Raw genomic sequence first — 16877 nt, forward strand, 5'->3', positions numbered from 1 at the left:
GCTGTGGGCTGGGGAATTAGCTCAAGTGGTAGAGCGCTCGCTTAGCATGTGAGAGGCAGCGGGATCGATGCCCGCATTCTCCAACGCTTTTCGTTCCCCTTGCCTGGACACAGGGCCCTTGGCCTGGGGCCCTCTGTCCTCCGGGGGCTGTGGGGAGAACATGGTGTGCCCAGGCTTTATGGAGGAGGACGACATGCAGGGCTCTATCAAGAGCAGTACGGGCAGTTTAGCAGAGGAATTGATTTTCTCCCTCTTTGCTTGACAGTCACCAGATGTCCTCCTCGGTACTGTGTCCAGCTCCCCCGTAGAGGGAGGAGATCAATGAAATGGAGCAACCTCAGCGCAGGGCCACCAAAAAGCTCAGGGAATGGAGGGGTTTGTCTTGGAGGATGGGCTGAGGACAGTGGGCAAGTTCACCTTGGAGAACGAGAGGATCAGAGAGCTTCTGCACGACCTGCCAGCTCGTAGGATTAGGTTACTGTGTCGAGGAATGTCTGTCCATTTGTCTGGTGCTTGATCCGAGGGCAAAAGGCAGCACGGTGAAACTGAAGTGAGGGAAGCTGCAGCAGGGTATGGGTAAGCTCCTTTTGGCCCTGAGGAGAGTCCAGCTGTAGAAGATGACGTGCAAGGAGCCCGTGGAGTTTTTTTGTCCGTGGGTTTGCGTGAATTGACGGGCTCTAGGGTTGAGCAAGGGAGCGCGATGATGGAGCTGAGTCTGTCTGAAGCGGGATGCTGGACTAGAGGCGTGATAGTGCGCTGCGGATAGGGACGTGTTGGATGAGTGTGTGATGGGCGAGGCAGTGGGCAGAGCCCCGTGATTCCTTCGATAGCTCAGCTGGTAGAGCGGAGGACTGTAGGCTCCCTTGCACGGCCATCCTTAGGTCGCTGGTTCAACTCCGGCTCGAAGGAGCGCCCTTTTGGCTCTGGCCCAGGCCCTGCGGCACCTCTGCCTTTTTGGCCCTGCCCGGCTGGCTCCCCTTCAAGGGCTGCCCAGCCTTGAGCTCTTGCTTGAGGTGGGGAAGAGCACCACCCAAGGCAGTTTGGGCTGAACCCTGCGCAGGGGATGGTGGCACGCGAGCACTGGGCTTGTCAGGGGTCGCCTCCAACAGGGAAGTGAGTGTGTGAGTTGGTGGGGGTGTGAGAGCGAAGCCAATGGGAGGCCCGGGCTTTGGGTGCAGGGCAGCCTGGGTCAGGGCTGGCTGCCTGGGCAGGGAGAGGACCTCAGGCAGAGGCTGTGGGCTGGGGAATTAGCTCAAGTGGTAGAGCGCTCGCTTAGCATGTGAGAGGCAGCGGGATCGATGCCCGCATTCTCCAACGCTTTTCGTTCCCCTTGCCTGGACACAGGGCCCTTGGCCTGGGGCCCTCTGTCCTCCGGGGGCTGTGGGGAGAACATGGTGTGCCCAGGCTTTACGGAGGAGGACGACATGCAGGGCTCTATCAAGAGCAGTACGGGCAGTTTAGCAGAGGAATTGATTTTCTCCCTCTTTGCTTGACAGTCACCAGATGTCCTCCTCGGTACTGTGTCCAGCTCCCCCGTAGAGGGAGGAGATCAATGAAATGGAGCAACCTCAGCGCAGGGCCACCAAAAAGCTCAGGGAATGGAGGGGTTTGTCTTGGAGGATGGGCTGAGGACAGTGGGCAAGTTCACCTTGGAGAACGAGAGGATCAGAGAGCTTCTGCACGACCTGCCAGCTCGTAGGATTAGGTTACTGTGTCGAGGAATGTCTGTCCATTTGTCTGGTGCTTGATCCGAGGGCAAAAGGCAGCACGGTGAAACTGAAGTGAGGGAAGCTGCAGCAGGGTATGGGTAAGCTCCTTTTGGCCCTGAGGAGAGTCCAGCTGTAGAAGATGACGTGCAAGGAGCCCGTGGAGTTTTTTTGTCCGTGGGTTTGCGTGAATTGACGGGCTCTAGGGTCGAGCAAGGGAGCGCGATGATGGAGCTGAGTCTGTCTGAAGCGGGATGCTGGACTAGAGGCGTGATAGTGCGCTGCGGATAGGGACGTGTTGGATGAGTGTGTGATGGGCGAGGCAGTGGGCAGAGCCCCGTGATTCCTTCGATAGCTCAGCTGGTAGAGCGGAGGACTGTAGGCTCCCTTGCACGGCCATCCTTAGGTCGCTGGTTCAACTCCGGCTCGAAGGAGCGCCCTTTTGGCTCTGGCCCAGGCCCTGCGGCACCTCTGCCTTTTTGGCCCTGCCCGGCTGGCTCCCCTTCAAGGGCTGCCCAGCCTTGAGCTCTTGCTTGAGGTGGGGAAGAGCACCACCCAAGGCAGTTTGGGCTGAACCCTGCGCAGGGGATGGTGGCACGCGAGCACTGGGCTTGTCAGGGGTCGCCTCCAACAGGGAAGTGAGTGTGTGAGTTGGTGGGGGTGTGAGAGCGAAGCCAATGGGAGGCCCGGGCTTTGGGTGCAGGGCAGCCTGGGTCAGGGCTGGCTGCCTGGGCAGGGAGAGGACCTCAGGCAGAGGCTGTGGGCTGGGGAATTAGCTCAAGTGGTAGAGCGCTCGCTTAGCATGTGAGAGGCAGCGGGATCGATGCCCGCATTCTCCAACGCTTTTCGTTCCCCTTGCCTGGACACAGGGCCCTTGGCCTGGGGCCCTCTGTCCTCCGGGGGCTGTGGGGAGAACATGGTGTGCCCAGGCTTTACGGAGGAGGACGACATGCAGGGCTCTATCAAGAGCAGTACGGGCAGTTTAGCAGAGGAATTGATTTTCTCCCTCTTTGCTTGACAGTCACCAGATGTCCTCCTCGGTACTGTGTCCAGCTCCCCCGTAGAGGGAGGAGATCAATGAAATGGAGCAACCTCAGCGCAGGGCCACCAAAAAGCTCAGGGAATGGAGGGGTTTGTCTTGGAGGATGGGCTGAGGACAGTGGGCAAGTTCACCTTGGAGAACGAGAGGATCAGAGATCTTCTGCACGACCTGCCAGCTCGTAGGATTAGGTTACTGTGTCGAGGAATGTCTGTCCATTTGTCTGGTGCTTGATCCGAGGGCAAAAGGCAGCACGGTGAAACTGAAGTGAGGGAAGCTGCAGCAGGGTATGGGTAAGCTCCTTTTGGCCCTGAGGAGAGTCCAGCTGTAGAAGATGACGTGCAAGGAGCCCGTGGAGTTTTTTTGTCCGTGGGTTTGCGTGAATTGACGGGCTCTAGGGTCGAGCAAGGGAGCGCGATGATGGAGCTGAGTCTGTCTGAAGCGGGATGCTGGACTAGAGGCGTGATAGTGCGCTGCGGATAGGGACGTGTTGGATGAGTGTGTGATGGGCGAGGCAGTGGGCAGAGCCCCGTGATTCCTTCGATAGCTCAGCTGGTAGAGCGGAGGACTGTAGGCTCCCTTGCACGGCCATCCTTAGGTCGCTGGTTCAACTCCGGCTCGAAGGAGCGCCCTTTTGGCTCTGGCCCAGGCCCTGCGGCACCTCTGCCTTTTTGGCCCTGCCCGGCTGGCTCCCCTTCAAGGGCTGCCCAGCCTTGAGCTCTTGCTTGAGGTGGGGAAGAGCACCACCCAAGGCAGTTTGGGCTGAACCCTGCGCAGGGGATGGTGGCACGCGAGCACTGGGCTTGTCAGGGGTCGCCTCCAACAGGGAAGTGAGTGTGTGAGTTGGTGGGGGTGTGAGAGCGAAGCCAATGGGAGGCCCGGGCTTTGGGTGCAGGGCAGCCTGGGTCAGGGCTGGCTGCCTGGGCAGGGAGAGGACCTCAGGCAGAGGCTGTGGGCTGGGGAATTAGCTCAAGTGGTAGAGCGCTCGCTTAGCATGTGAGAGGCAGCGGGATCGATGCCCGCATTCTCCAACGCTTTTCGTTCCCCTTGCCTGGACACAGGGCCCTTGGCCTGGGGCCCTCTGTCCTCCGGGGGCTGTGGGGAGAACATGGTGTGCCCAGGCTTTACGGAGGAGGACGACATGCAGGGCTCTATCAAGAGCAGTACGGGCAGTTTAGCAGAGGAATTGATTTTCTCCCTCTTTGCTTGACAGTCACCAGATGTCCTCCTCGGTACTGTGTCCAGCTCCCCCGTAGAGGGAGGAGATCAATGAAATGGAGCAACCTCAGCGCAGGGCCACCAAAAAGCTCAGGGGATGGAGGGGTTTGTCTTGGAGGATGGGCTGAGGACAGTGGGCAAGTTCACCTTGGAGAACGAGAGGATCAGAGAGCTTCTGCACGACCTGCCAGCTCGTAGGATTAGGTTACTGTGTCGAGGAATGTCTGTCCATTTGTCTGGTGCTTGATCCGAGGGCAAAAGGCAGCACGGTGAAACTGAAGTGAGGGAAGCTGCAGCAGGGTATGGGTAAGCTCCTTTTGGCCCTGAGGAGAGTCCAGCTGTAGAAGATGACGTGCAAGGAGCCCGTGGAGTTTTTTTGTCCGTGGGTTTGCGTGAATTGACGGGCTCTAGGGTCGAGCAAGGGAGCGCGATGATGGAGCTGAGTCTGTCTGAAGCGGGATGCTGGACTAGAGGCGTGATAGTGCGCTGCGGATAGGGACGTGTTGGATGAGTGTGTGATGGGCGAGGCAGTGGGCAGAGCCCCGTGATTCCTTCGATAGCTCAGCTGGTAGAGCGGAGGACTGTAGGCTCCCTTGCACGGCCATCCTTAGGTCGCTGGTTCAACTCCGGCTCGAAGGAGCGCCCTTTTGGCTCTGGCCCAGGCCCTGCGGCACCTCTGCCTTTTTGGCCCTGCCCGGCTGGCTCCCCTTCAAGGGCTGCCCAGCCTTGAGCTCTTGCTTGAGGTGGGGAAGAGCACCACCCAAGGCAGTTTGGGCTGAACCCTGCGCAGGGGATGGTGGCACGCGAGCACTGGGCTTGTCAGGGGTCGCCTCCAACAGGGAAGTGAGTGTGTGAGTTGGTGGGGGTGTGAGAGCGAAGCCAATGGGAGGCCCGGGCTTTGGGTGCAGGGCAGCCTGGGTCAGGGCTGGCTGCCTGGGCAGGGAGAGGACCTCAGGCAGAGGCTGTGGGCTGGGGAATTAGCTCAAGTGGTAGAGCGCTCGCTTAGCATGTGAGAGGCAGCGGGATCGATGCCCGCATTCTCCAACGCTTTTCGTTCCCCTTGCCTGGACACAGGGCCCTTGGCCTGGGGCCCTCTGTCCTCCGGGGGCTGTGGGGAGAACATGGTGTGCCCAGGCTTTACGGAGGAGGACGACATGCAGGGCTCTATCAAGAGCAGTACGGGCAGTTTAGCAGAGGAATTGATTTTCTCCCTCTTTGCTTGACAGTCACCAGATGTCCTCCTCGGTACTGTGTCCAGCTCCCCCGTAGAGGGAGGAGATCAATGAAATGGAGCAACCTCAGCGCAGGGCCACCAAAAAGCTCAGGGGATGGAGGGGTTTGTCTTGGAGGATGGGCTGAGGACAGTGGGCAAGTTCACCTTGGAGAACGAGAGGATCAGAGAGCTTCTGCACGACCTGCCAGCTCGTAGGATTAGGTTACTGTGTCGAGGAATGTCTGTCCATTTGTCTGGTGCTTGATCCGAGGGCAAAAGGCAGCACGGTGAAACTGAAGTGAGGGAAGCTGCAGCAGGGTATGGGTAAGCTCCTTTTGGCCCTGAGGAGAGTCCAGCTGTAGAAGATGACGTGCAAGGAGCCCGTGGAGTTTTTTTGTCCGTGGGTTTGCGTGAATTGACGGGCTCTAGGGTCGAGCAAGGGAGCGCGATGATGGAGCTGAGTCTGTCTGAAGCGGGATGCTGGACTAGAGGCGTGATAGTGCGCTGCGGATAGGGACGTGTTGGATGAGTGTGTGATGGGCGAGGCAGTGGGCAGAGCCCCGTGATTCCTTCGATAGCTCAGCTGGTAGAGCGGAGGACTGTAGGCTCCCTTGCACGGCCATCCTTAGGTCGCTGGTTCAACTCCGGCTCGAAGGAGCGCCCTTTTGGCTCTGGCCCAGGCCCTGCGGCACCTCTGCCTTTTTGGCCCTGCCCGGCTGGCTCCCCTTCAAGGGCTGCCCAGCCTTGAGCTCTTGCTTGAGGTGGGGAAGAGCACCACCCAAGGCAGTTTGGGCTGAACCCTGCGCAGGGGATGGTGGCACGCGAGCACTGGGCTTGTCAGGGGTCGCCTCCAACAGGGAAGTGAGTGTGTGAGTTGGTGGGGGTGTGAGAGCGAAGCCAATGGGAGGCCCGGGCTTTGGGTGCAGGGCAGCCTGGGTCAGGGCTGGCTGCCTGGGCAGGGAGAGGACCTCAGGCAGAGGCTGTGGGCTGGGGAATTAGCTCAAGTGGTAGAGCGCTCGCTTAGCATGTGAGAGGCAGCGGGATCGATGCCCGCATTCTCCAACGCTTTTCGTTCCCCTTGCCTGGACACAGGGCCCTTGGCCTGGGGCCCTCTGTCCTCCGGGGGCTGTGGGGAGAACATGGTGTGCCCAGGCTTTACGGAGGAGGACGACATGCAGGGCTCTATCAAGAGCAGTACGGGCAGTTTAGCAGAGGAATTGATTTTCTCCCTCTTTGCTTGACAGTCACCAGATGTCCTCCTCGGTACTGTGTCCAGCTCCCCCGTAGAGGGAGGAGATCAATGAAATGGAGCAACCTCAGCGCAGGGCCACCAAAAAGCTCAGGGGATGGAGGGGTTTGTCTTGGAGGATGGGCTGAGGACAGTGGGCAAGTTCACCTTGGAGAACGAGAGGATCAGAGAGCTTCTGCACGACCTGCCAGCTCGTAGGATTAGGTTACTGTGTCGAGGAATGTCTGTCCATTTGTCTGGTGCTTGATCCGAGGGCAAAAGGCAGCACGGTGAAACTGAAGTGAGGGAAGCTGCAGCAGGGTATGGGTAAGCTCCTTTTGGCCCTGAGGAGAGTCCAGCTGTAGAAGATGACGTGCAAGGAGCCCGTGGAGTTTTTTTGTCCGTGGGTTTGCGTGAATTGACGGGCTCTAGGGTCGAGCAAGGGAGCGCGATGATGGAGCTGAGTCTGTCTGAAGCGGGATGCTGGACTAGAGGCGTGATAGTGCGCTGCGGATAGGGACGTGTTGGATGAGTGTGTGATGGGCGAGGCAGTGGGCAGAGCCCCGTGATTCCTTCGATAGCTCAGCTGGTAGAGCGGAGGACTGTAGGCTCCCTTGCACGGCCATCCTTAGGTCGCTGGTTCAACTCCGGCTCGAAGGAGCGCCCTTTTGGCTCTGGCCCAGGCCCTGCGGCACCTCTGCCTTTTTGGCCCTGCCCGGCTGGCTCCCCTTCAAGGGCTGCCCAGCCTTGAGCTCTTGCTTGAGGTGGGGAAGAGCACCACCCAAGGCAGTTTGGGCTGAACCCTGCGCAGGGGATGGTGGCACGCGAGCACTGGGCTTGTCAGGGGTCGCCTCCAACAGGGAAGTGAGTGTGTGAGTTGGTGGGGGTGTGAGAGCGAAGCCAATGGGAGGCCCGGGCTTTGGGTGCAGGGCAGCCTGGGTCAGGGCTGGCTGCCTGGGCAGGGAGAGGACCTCAGGCAGAGGCTGTGGGCTGGGGAATTAGCTCAAGTGGTAGAGCGCTCGCTTAGCATGTGAGAGGCAGCGGGATCGATGCCCGCATTCTCCAACGCTTTTCGTTCCCCTTGCCTGGACACAGGGCCCTTGGCCTGGGGCCCTCTGTCCTCCGGGGGCTGTGGGGAGAACATGGTGTGCCCAGGCTTTACGGAGGAGGACGACATGCAGGGCTCTATCAAGAGCAGTACGGGCAGTTTAGCAGAGGAATTGATTTTCTCCCTCTTTGCTTGACAGTCACCAGATGTCCTCCTCGGTACTGTGTCCAGCTCCCCCGTAGAGGGAGGAGATCAATGAAATGGAGCAACCTCAGCGCAGGGCCACCAAAAAGCTCAGGGGATGGAGGGGTTTGTCTTGGAGGATGGGCTGAGGACAGTGGGCAAGTTCACCTTGGAGAACGAGAGGATCAGAGAGCTTCTGCACGACCTGCCAGCTCGTAGGATTAGGTTACTGTGTCGAGGAATGTCTGTCCATTTGTCTGGTGCTTGATCCGAGGGCAAAAGGCAGCACGGTGAAACTGAAGTGAGGGAAGCTGCAGCAGGGTATGGGTAAGCTCCTTTTGGCCCTGAGGAGAGTCCAGCTGTAGAAGATGACGTGCAAGGAGCCCGTGGAGTTTTTTTGTCCGTGGGTTTGCGTGAATTGACGGGCTCTAGGGTCGAGCAAGGGAGCGCGATGATGGAGCTGAGTCTGTCTGAAGCGGGATGCTGGACTAGAGGCGTGATAGTGCGCTGCGGATAGGGACGTGTTGGATGAGTGTGTGATGGGCGAGGCAGTGGGCAGAGCCCCGTGATTCCTTCGATAGCTCAGCTGGTAGAGCGGAGGACTGTAGGCTCCCTTGCACGGCCATCCTTAGGTCGCTGGTTCAACTCCGGCTCGAAGGAGCGCCCTTTTGGCTCTGGCCCAGGCCCTGCGGCACCTCTGCCTTTTTGGCCCTGCCCGGCTGGCTCCCCTTCAAGGGCTGCCCAGCCTTGAGCTCTTGCTTGAGGTGGGGAAGAGCACCACCCAAGGCAGTTTGGGCTGAACCCTGCGCAGGGGATGGTGGCACGCGAGCACTGGGCTTGTCAGGGGTCGCCTCCAACAGGGAAGTGAGTGTGTGAGTTGGTGGGGGTGTGAGAGCGAAGCCAATGGGAGGCCCGGGCTTTGGGTGCAGGGCAGCCTGGGTCAGGGCTGGCTGCCTGGGCAGGGAGAGGACCTCAGGCAGAGGCTGTGGGCTGGGGAATTAGCTCAAGTGGTAGAGCGCTCGCTTAGCATGTGAGAGGCAGCGGGATCGATGCCCGCATTCTCCAACGCTTTTCGTTCCCCTTGCCTGGACACAGGGCCCTTGGCCTGGGGCCCTCTGTCCTCCGGGGGCTGTGGGGAGAACATGGTGTGCCCAGGCTTTACGGAGGAGGACGACATGCAGGGCTCTATCAAGAGCAGTACGGGCAGTTTAGCAGAGGAATTGATTTTCTCCCTCTTTGCTTGACAGTCACCAGATGTCCTCCTCGGTACTGTGTCCAGCTCCCCCGTAGAGGGAGGAGATCAATGAAATGGAGCAACCTCAGCGCAGGGCCACCAAAAAGCTCAGGGGATGGAGGGGTTTGTCTTGGAGGATGGGCTGAGGACAGTGGGCAAGTTCACCTTGGAGAACGAGAGGATCAGAGAGCTTCTGCACGACCTGCCAGCTCGTAGGATTAGGTTACTGTGTCGAGGAATGTCTGTCCATTTGTCTGGTGCTTGATCCGAGGGCAAAAGGCAGCACGGTGAAACTGAAGTGAGGGAAGCTGCAGCAGGGTATGGGTAAGCTCCTTTTGGCCCTGAGGAGAGTCCAGCTGTAGAAGATGACGTGCAAGGAGCCCGTGGAGTTTTTTTGTCCGTGGGTTTGCGTGAATTGACGGGCTCTAGGGTCGAGCAAGGGAGCGCGATGATGGAGCTGAGTCTGTCTGAAGCGGGATGCTGGACTAGAGGCGTGATAGTGCGCTGCGGATAGGGACGTGTTGGATGAGTGTGTGATGGGCGAGGCAGTGGGCAGAGCCCCGTGATTCCTTCGATAGCTCAGCTGGTAGAGCGGAGGACTGTAGGCTCCCTTGCACGGCCATCCTTAGGTCGCTGGTTCAACTCCGGCTCGAAGGAGCGCCCTTTTGGCTCTGGCCCAGGCCCTGCGGCACCTCTGCCTTTTTGGCCCTGCCCGGCTGGCTCCCCTTCAAGGGCTGCCCAGCCTTGAGCTCTTGCTTGAGGTGGGGAAGAGCACCACCCAAGGCAGTTTGGGCTGAACCCTGCGCAGGGGATGGTGGCACGCGAGCACTGGGCTTGTCAGGGGTCGCCTCCAACAGGGAAGTGAGTGTGTGAGTTGGTGGGGGTGTGAGAGCGAAGCCAATGGGAGGCCCGGGCTTTGGGTGCAGGGCAGCCTGGGTCAGGGCTGGCTGCCTGGGCAGGGAGAGGACCTCAGGCAGAGGCTGTGGGCTGGGGAATTAGCTCAAGTGGTAGAGCGCTCGCTTAGCATGTGAGAGGCAGCGGGATCGATGCCCGCATTCTCCAACGCTTTTCGTTCCCCTTGCCTGGACACAGGGCACTTGGCCTGGGGCCCTCTGTCCTCCGGGGGCTGTGGGGAGAACGTGGTGTGCCCAGGCTTTACGGAGGAGGACGACATGCAGGGCTCTATCAAGAGCAGTACGGGCAGTTTAGCAGAGGAATTGATTTTCTCCCTCTTTGCTTGACAGTCACCAGATGTCCTCCTCGGTACTGTGTCCAGCTCCCCCGTAGAGGGAGGAGATCAATGAAATGGAGCAACCTCAGCGCAGGGCCACCAAAAAGCTCAGGGAATGGAGGGGTTTGTCTTGGAGGATGGGCTGAGGACAGTGGGCAAGTTCACCTTGGAGAACGAGAGGATCAGAGAGCTTCTGCACGACCTGCCAGCTCGTAGGATTAGGTTACTGTGTCGAGGAATGTCTGTCCATTTGTCTGGTGCTTGATCCGAGGGCAAAAGGCAGCACGGTGAAACTGAAGTGAGGGAAGCTGCAGCAGGGTATGGGTAAGCTCCTTTTGGCCCTGAGGAGAGTCCAGCTGTAGAAGATGACGTGCAAGGAGCCCGTGGAGTTTTTTTGTCCGTGGGTTTGCGTGAATTGACGGGCTCTAGGGTTGAGCAAGGGAGCGCGATGATGGAGCTGAGTCTGTCTGAAGCGGGATGCTGGACTAGAGGCGTGATAGTGCGCTGCGGATAGGGACGTGTTGGATGAGTGTGTGATGGGCGAGGCAGTGGGCAGAGCCCCGTGATTCCTTCGATAGCTCAGCTGGTAGAGCGGAGGACTGTAGGCTCCCTTGCACGGCCATCCTTAGGTCGCTGGTTCAACTCCGGCTCGAAGGAGCGCCCTTTTGGCTCTGGCCCAGGCCCTGCGGCACCTCTGCCTTTTTGGCCCTGCCCGGCTGGCTCCCCTTCAAGGGCTGCCCAGCCTTGAGCTCTTGCTTGAGGTGGGGAAGAGCACCACCCAAGGCAGTTTGGGCTGAACCCTGCGCAGGGGATGGTGGCACGCGAGCACTGGGCTTGTCAGGGGTCGCCTCCAACAGGGAAGTGAGTGTGTGAGTTGGTGGGGGTGTGAGAGCGAAGCCAATGGGAGGCCCGGGCTTTGGGTGCAGGGCAGCCTGGGTCAGGGCTGGCTGCCTGGGCAGGGAGAGGACCTCAGGCAGAGGCTGTGGGCTGGGGAATTAGCTCAAGTGGTAGAGCGCTCGCTTAGCATGTGAGAGGCAGCGGGATCGATGCCCGCATTCTCCAACGCTTTTCATACCCCATGGCTTGGTCCATGGTCCCCTAGGGTTAATGAGTTGCACTTACCCTTGTCTTAGGTATAGGTAAGGTGTTAATCCTGGTTGTTAGGCAGTTATTAAATGTCATTCAGGGTCCGGTACATATTTCTAATAAAATTCTTAATATCCAGTGTGAACTGTCTAACAGAGTTTTTTCTGTGCTTAATTTTTTGTACATAATGTGTGAATGTATATGTTTTTAAACTTCTGAATAAAAAAGATGAAATAAAGTATGTCTGTGCTTATTACTTCATTGTCGGACTGGAAAGCAGTAGTCAAACTACAGGTCAAATTTTTATGCCAAAAATATTTCTAAATATTATTTTTGTAGGGTATTGAAGATAAACGCTTCTCCTTTGAAATTCTGTTGATTATAGGCCTGTTAGCTTTACTGTTTGATAAATCAGATTGTGCCAGACTCCAAATAAAAGCATAGAGAGGTACCTCTGTCATGTTTATTAAAAAGTAAATTTTGCTCTGGGCTGTGCTAGTATGATTAATACTGACTTAATTAATAATGCTAGAAAACTCGGAATCAGGTATTGCTTGTTTTATATCTTGTACTAAAGAATACCAGTTCAGCAGGAGATTTTTGGATTAACATAAATTAAAAGATAATTAAAGCAAATATATGAGACTGACTCATCATTTTATCTTGCAAATATTTACAGCTACCCCATTAAAAGTGAATCCCTCTGACATTTCCACTTTATTCAGAAGCAGCCTTTTTTTTGCTGTAATTACTAATAAAGATGGATAAAGCACCACTCTAAGTTTTACCATAGATCACTGTGTAAATCATCTGTATGCATGTCCGGCATTAAATAAAGTTAATTCCATTCTACATTCTTCCATGACAACTCTCTCCTTTGGGGATTAAAGAAGGCCTCCTTCCCAGAAAATTAAGTGTAAATTCAACAGGAAAACATGAGTTTTGATACAGAAGATGGTTTCTACAGCCAGGTTATACTACAGGGACACAGAAGGTGCAAATCATGAGTGAATTTCGTACTGTAGTTAAGTGTATCCCCCAGTGGTGTAGTTATGCAAGACAACAGAACCATGAGACTTCAACAGTTTTCTTTCCATTGTGTGAAGAGTTTGGACATTCACTACTTCTCCCACCTCCATTAGAAACAGAAAGTGGGAGAGATGCAGTTTGTTCAAAAACACAAGACAGAGTGCCAGCAAAATTGAAGCTAAACAGTGATGCAAGTAGATCTATTTCATAACCCCTTTTTTACCTCAAATATATTCTTACATTGGCGAGGAGAAGCAAGTTGTGGTAAAGTCTGACTGGTAATACAGTGCAACAAACTACACCCAGAATGATGCTGTAATAAAAGTTTTACTATATTTATTAAACCTGCAAGTACATGTCTAGCATATTTTGATGTCAAGAACATCTATTTCACTCATGACATTTAAAGTTTTTTCTCCTTCAATAGCAGCAGAGCAGATATAAAAGCAAAATCTTCTAGTCTTACTTCTAGGTCTCATTGCATTTCAACAATAAAATACTTTTCACCATTTTGATAACTTGTGTTTGAGTAAAACTTATCTTAAAGTCCTCTCTTCTTTTATAATAGAGAACCTACCATTTCCTGTGCCAGTATATTTTGGCAGTTGGTTACGCTTACTGTTAAAACCATGTGCCTCTTTTTCAGCTCAAATTGCTTTTAGATTCCAATCACGGGTTTTGGTTATGCCTGCCTTCATAAAGTGAAGAACCCTCTCACACCTAGCATTTTTCCCCTTCAAAAATATTACACAGTATAATCAAATAATCTATCAGTCGTCTTCTTTATAACAAGACAAACTGATCAAACTCCTGTCTCTTACTCTAGTTCTTGAATTGTTATTATAGCACTTTTCTGCATTGGCATTACCTTTCAACGTACTTCAGGCAAAGATGTTAACATGATAACTGGGTAGAGTATTCAAAGACTGCACTTTGCAAGCATAGTCTGCATTATTTTATCCTAACAGTCTGACCTCTCATTCAACTAGATTAAAACATTTTAGATGAAGCACACAGATTGCTTGTGGGATGAAACTGATAGATTCACATTGCGTCATCTCTGATTCTTCGCAGGTTCATGGTACAAAAAACATATTGTAACAATCAATGTCTACAGTGCAGGTAACTCAAAAGGTTTTGCCATCATAATCATGCCAGACATACAAGCAGTTTTAGACATGTTGCAAAGCACATTTTACATACCTGTAGGACTTCTTAATCTCATCATGTGTTGCTCCCTTCTCTAGGGCCAGGATTTCATATAACGCTTCCCCTGCCGTTGACAAAGCACGCTGCCTTTGTTCAGCCATGTTAGCAGTACATTACCAAAGCTGCTAATGTAGAACAGAATTCAAAATAGCAGGGACTGCAAGTATATATGGATAGTATTTCTTATTGTTCATTTTAATAGACTTTAATCAGGTAGTAAAAAGTTAAAAATACATGAAAGTGAAACTAATATAAAATGTCATCTAAATTATCCTCTGTCCCTTAAGATATTTTACAGTTATTTAAGAAAATGGAAAACCAAAACCAAAGAACAGAATGTCTTGTGTTAGGTATCACTGTTCGTATTAATGGCTTGGTGTTGCTCTCACTGAAATGAATGGCTAAATTTCCTATAGCATTAAAGCCTGCACATAGTATTTCTACCTAGTTTTATTGGAGTTTGTTTACATCTATCTTTTCTAAGTCTTAGAAGAATAATTCTACTATTTGTTAAGGCTATTGGCTTCCTGAAGTGTGGTAAAACCTTTGTACCTCTGAGTATAACCTAATGCAACACAGTGGTGAATTTTTACTTTCTCAACACAAGGACTCAGATTCAGCCTAACCAATTTTAGGTGCCTAAGTTAAGTGATTAAGTTTGAAACTTAGTCAGACTAGACTCCTTATATTGTCAACAGACAGAGCTACATACTCAGAGGCCAACCAACCAAGCACTTTCTCCCTATTACCTCTACTACAGTGTGCTCAGGATGACTGCAGTCCTAACTCATGTGCCTGAGGACAGGTGGAATGAATCTGGACATAGGCAATGATGCTAGATAGCAGAAATTGACCTCAGTCTTATAAAAGCAACCATTTATTTCAAACTTATGCATGGAAAACACTGACATCAATTGGGGTCCTATCTTATTTGAGATACAAGACTTCGGAGTGAATTCATGAGCTTGTGATAAATTTTAAAAGGTGCCTTTAAAGTATAGAGCAAATAAAGGCTAAGCACAGGCTGACAGATTTAGTCCACTTCAGATCTATCATTCATTCCTTCTTTCATCATAGAAACAAAGCAGACAAACAAATTATTCTCCACTGAGTGGCTCTACTATCTCCTTACAGTTCATAGTTCATCCTTCTGGATTTGAAGAACCAAACATTTTTAAATCAGACGTAGCTAATGCTAGGCAATGACATGGAGAAACTCATATAAACCATAATTTAAAACACCAGATATAGATACCTATCATTCAGAAGAGAAAGCTGCAGCTCTTTGATCGCGGACTTGCCACAACAAAACTCTCACCACAACCTCTTTATTTCTATGTATGTTGCACTCTCTCCAAATGTTGAGAAGTGATCACAGAAAAAGGCTAAAAGTGAGCTGTAACCCCAGCCATAAGAAAAATTTCTGAGAGCCTGTTTTGTTAGATAAGACTACCCACTGCTATTTCACCCTTCTCATTGCTGAACTAGAAACACTATCTTGCCATTATTCATGTATTATTTACTAGGCCACATAGGTTCTGAACATAGGTTCAGAACCAGTCGCGTAACACTTAAGCTCTTCAGTTTTGTTCAATACCAAAGAGAAAATCAAATACCATCTAAATGCACACAGAAATATAATTCACTGAGTAATTCTGGCAGATAGTATCTGATTTACTAAAAGAGCTAATTTTATTCATATTTACTTTGATGTTTTCCTTTTCTAATAAACTAACGCACAATTTAGGGTGTGTTCTAAATTTCTGCTGAAAAAAAATTCCTTTCTACTTTTAAGTGTCATATCAAACCATCAACTAAAGGGACTGAACTTTTGTTTTTAAATTAACAAGAACAAAATTATATATGAGCGTCTAGATATTACTTTGCCACCTGCGTAGTTACAATGCTACTTGTTAATAACAGTATGTCCAGAGCATATTTAATATAATCCTGGGATCTATCTTGATCACACTGGAATCATGCAAGGGACATCAAGCCTGTTAATGCACAGGATAATGGTGGGCAACCATGTGAAGTCACAGATATACAGCATTATTTAAAAATTCCATTACATAATGCTGATTAGGTACATGGCAACCCTGAAGCCTAAAATAAAATTAAAGTTACAATGGATTTTATTCTGAAGAACTAAAAAGTCATGTAATTTATACTTTCTCATAAAATAATTTTAATAATCTAGTCAGCTATGGAGATTTAGACTCACTAGCCTATTCAGTCTTCTAGGGATTAATCATCTTGAAGGTCTAGCTACTTAAAATTATTTCTTACTTATTTAAAGCACTACTATAAAATACTAAAAGAACAATGAGATGACACTTTTCTAGAAAAAGTTATGCTCTCTTTATTAAGGAAGATATAACAGTTACAGTTTTAGTACTAGATACATTCCTGATGGCTGAAATTACATTAGAATCTTATTTTCAAGCTATGTACTTCTGTACCAGTAGAACAGAGTCAAGAAAACATTGTTTCCTTCCCTGAATGACAAATATATTAAAAGACAATCCAAATTCTGATAACAATTCCACATATCTTAAGAAGATGGGACCCAGTTAACTAGCTATTTCTGCACAAATTTTATACTATCCAAGACTAACTATCTTATATAGGGGTTGTAATAATATGCCTTTTTTCTACAATACCCGTTTTTTGGATTTGTGCTGAAAAATAAGGCAAGGTGATTCAAATAACATACCTGCTTCAAAAGGTGATGGGACACAATCTGGCATGTATAAACTCACAACATTATCAGTTCAATATCTTCATGTCTTTATGCCAATATAATCCAAAAGGAAAGAAGGAAGTGCCACCAGAAGCCCTGTTCCACAGAAACTCAGCTGCTGCTTTTCATCCTTCACAATCAAGGTTAAACAGGTCAGTGGAGTCTGATTACTCCTTTTGTTTGTTTGTTTAGTATCCAATTGGTTACCTCTCAGGACGATCTATGAAAGAAGGAATAAAACATTCATGAGCCTAAAGGCTGATATATCTGAGAGTTAATGACACCAAAAAATATGGGACAACTGTGTATTTAGTTAGTTGTTCCTCTGTGCTTCGCTCTTGATGGGGTCTTGAGTTTGTCTTTTTTCGGCATACAAATGTATTAAATTTGTTTAAAGATACAACAGCCTTGCTCTAAAGTTCACTTCTTTGAGACCAACCATGGCTTAGGTTTACTATATAGTCTCTTCCAAAACAGGATTAACTGAAGAAGTCCCTTTAGGACTCCTCCTGAGTTCTTGTAAATTTTTATATCAAAACAGAACATGTAGGGTGTCTTCTCTTATCCTGATGGAGCTTCTCCTCTAACTTATACCATGAAAAAGTCTGGAGAGCCATTCATTTCCATTGGACTATAAATGCCAAAGACTTAAAAAAATAATTGCTCTTAGTATGTCATCCTTGGAACCAAATAGTTCATCCTTTGAACTC

At 51.2% G+C, this 16877-nt stretch overlaps 1 protein-coding gene and 19 non-coding genes across 20 annotated transcripts in view; 19 read left to right on the forward strand and 1 right to left on the reverse strand.

Moving 5' to 3' along the window:
- Positions 1-16203, reverse strand: part of DNAJC5B (DnaJ heat shock protein family (Hsp40) member C5 beta) — a 38023-nt gene extending 21820 nt beyond the window's left edge. The window contains exons 1-2 of the mRNA XM_074847279.1: positions 16141-16203; positions 13419-13546 (exon numbers count right to left, since the gene is read on the reverse strand). Coding sequence (XP_074703380.1) covers positions 13419-13525 — 107 coding nt within the window. The 5' untranslated portion in view covers positions 13526-13546; positions 16141-16203. The remainder of the gene's footprint in view (positions 1-13418; positions 13547-16140) is intronic.
- TRNAA-AGC (transfer RNA alanine (anticodon AGC)) lies at positions 11-83 on the forward strand. The gene has a single exon. It is a non-coding gene; the product is annotated as a tRNA-Ala (tRNA).
- TRNAY-GUA (transfer RNA tyrosine (anticodon GUA)) lies at positions 821-909 on the forward strand. Its single transcript is given in 2 exon segments — positions 821-857; positions 874-909. It is a non-coding gene; the product is annotated as a tRNA-Tyr (tRNA).
- TRNAA-AGC (transfer RNA alanine (anticodon AGC)) lies at positions 1242-1314 on the forward strand. Its single transcript has one exon. It is a non-coding gene; the product is annotated as a tRNA-Ala (tRNA).
- On the forward strand, positions 2052-2140 carry TRNAY-GUA (transfer RNA tyrosine (anticodon GUA)). Its single transcript is given in 2 exon segments — positions 2052-2088; positions 2105-2140. It is a non-coding gene; the product is annotated as a tRNA-Tyr (tRNA).
- On the forward strand, positions 2473-2545 carry TRNAA-AGC (transfer RNA alanine (anticodon AGC)). Its single transcript has one exon. It is a non-coding gene; the product is annotated as a tRNA-Ala (tRNA).
- On the forward strand, positions 3283-3371 carry TRNAY-GUA (transfer RNA tyrosine (anticodon GUA)). The gene is given in 2 exon segments: positions 3283-3319; positions 3336-3371. It is a non-coding gene; the product is annotated as a tRNA-Tyr (tRNA).
- Positions 3704-3776, forward strand: TRNAA-AGC (transfer RNA alanine (anticodon AGC)). The gene has a single exon. It is a non-coding gene; the product is annotated as a tRNA-Ala (tRNA).
- On the forward strand, positions 4514-4602 carry TRNAY-GUA (transfer RNA tyrosine (anticodon GUA)). Its single transcript is given in 2 exon segments — positions 4514-4550; positions 4567-4602. It is a non-coding gene; the product is annotated as a tRNA-Tyr (tRNA).
- On the forward strand, positions 4935-5007 carry TRNAA-AGC (transfer RNA alanine (anticodon AGC)). The gene has a single exon. It is a non-coding gene; the product is annotated as a tRNA-Ala (tRNA).
- On the forward strand, positions 5745-5833 carry TRNAY-GUA (transfer RNA tyrosine (anticodon GUA)). Its single transcript is given in 2 exon segments — positions 5745-5781; positions 5798-5833. It is a non-coding gene; the product is annotated as a tRNA-Tyr (tRNA).
- Positions 6166-6238, forward strand: TRNAA-AGC (transfer RNA alanine (anticodon AGC)). The gene has a single exon. It is a non-coding gene; the product is annotated as a tRNA-Ala (tRNA).
- Positions 6976-7064, forward strand: TRNAY-GUA (transfer RNA tyrosine (anticodon GUA)). The gene is given in 2 exon segments: positions 6976-7012; positions 7029-7064. It is a non-coding gene; the product is annotated as a tRNA-Tyr (tRNA).
- TRNAA-AGC (transfer RNA alanine (anticodon AGC)) lies at positions 7397-7469 on the forward strand. Its single transcript has one exon. It is a non-coding gene; the product is annotated as a tRNA-Ala (tRNA).
- On the forward strand, positions 8207-8295 carry TRNAY-GUA (transfer RNA tyrosine (anticodon GUA)). Its single transcript is given in 2 exon segments — positions 8207-8243; positions 8260-8295. It is a non-coding gene; the product is annotated as a tRNA-Tyr (tRNA).
- On the forward strand, positions 8628-8700 carry TRNAA-AGC (transfer RNA alanine (anticodon AGC)). Its single transcript has one exon. It is a non-coding gene; the product is annotated as a tRNA-Ala (tRNA).
- TRNAY-GUA (transfer RNA tyrosine (anticodon GUA)) lies at positions 9438-9526 on the forward strand. Its single transcript is given in 2 exon segments — positions 9438-9474; positions 9491-9526. It is a non-coding gene; the product is annotated as a tRNA-Tyr (tRNA).
- TRNAA-AGC (transfer RNA alanine (anticodon AGC)) lies at positions 9859-9931 on the forward strand. The gene has a single exon. It is a non-coding gene; the product is annotated as a tRNA-Ala (tRNA).
- On the forward strand, positions 10669-10757 carry TRNAY-GUA (transfer RNA tyrosine (anticodon GUA)). Its single transcript is given in 2 exon segments — positions 10669-10705; positions 10722-10757. It is a non-coding gene; the product is annotated as a tRNA-Tyr (tRNA).
- TRNAA-AGC (transfer RNA alanine (anticodon AGC)) lies at positions 11090-11162 on the forward strand. Its single transcript has one exon. It is a non-coding gene; the product is annotated as a tRNA-Ala (tRNA).
- Positions 16204-16877: the final 674 nt, after the last annotated feature.

This window comes from Strix aluco, chromosome 1, assembly GCF_031877795.1.
Source record: "Strix aluco isolate bStrAlu1 chromosome 1, bStrAlu1.hap1, whole genome shotgun sequence".
In the NCBI taxonomy this organism is placed as follows: Eukaryota; Metazoa; Chordata; class Aves; order Strigiformes; family Strigidae; genus Strix; species Strix aluco.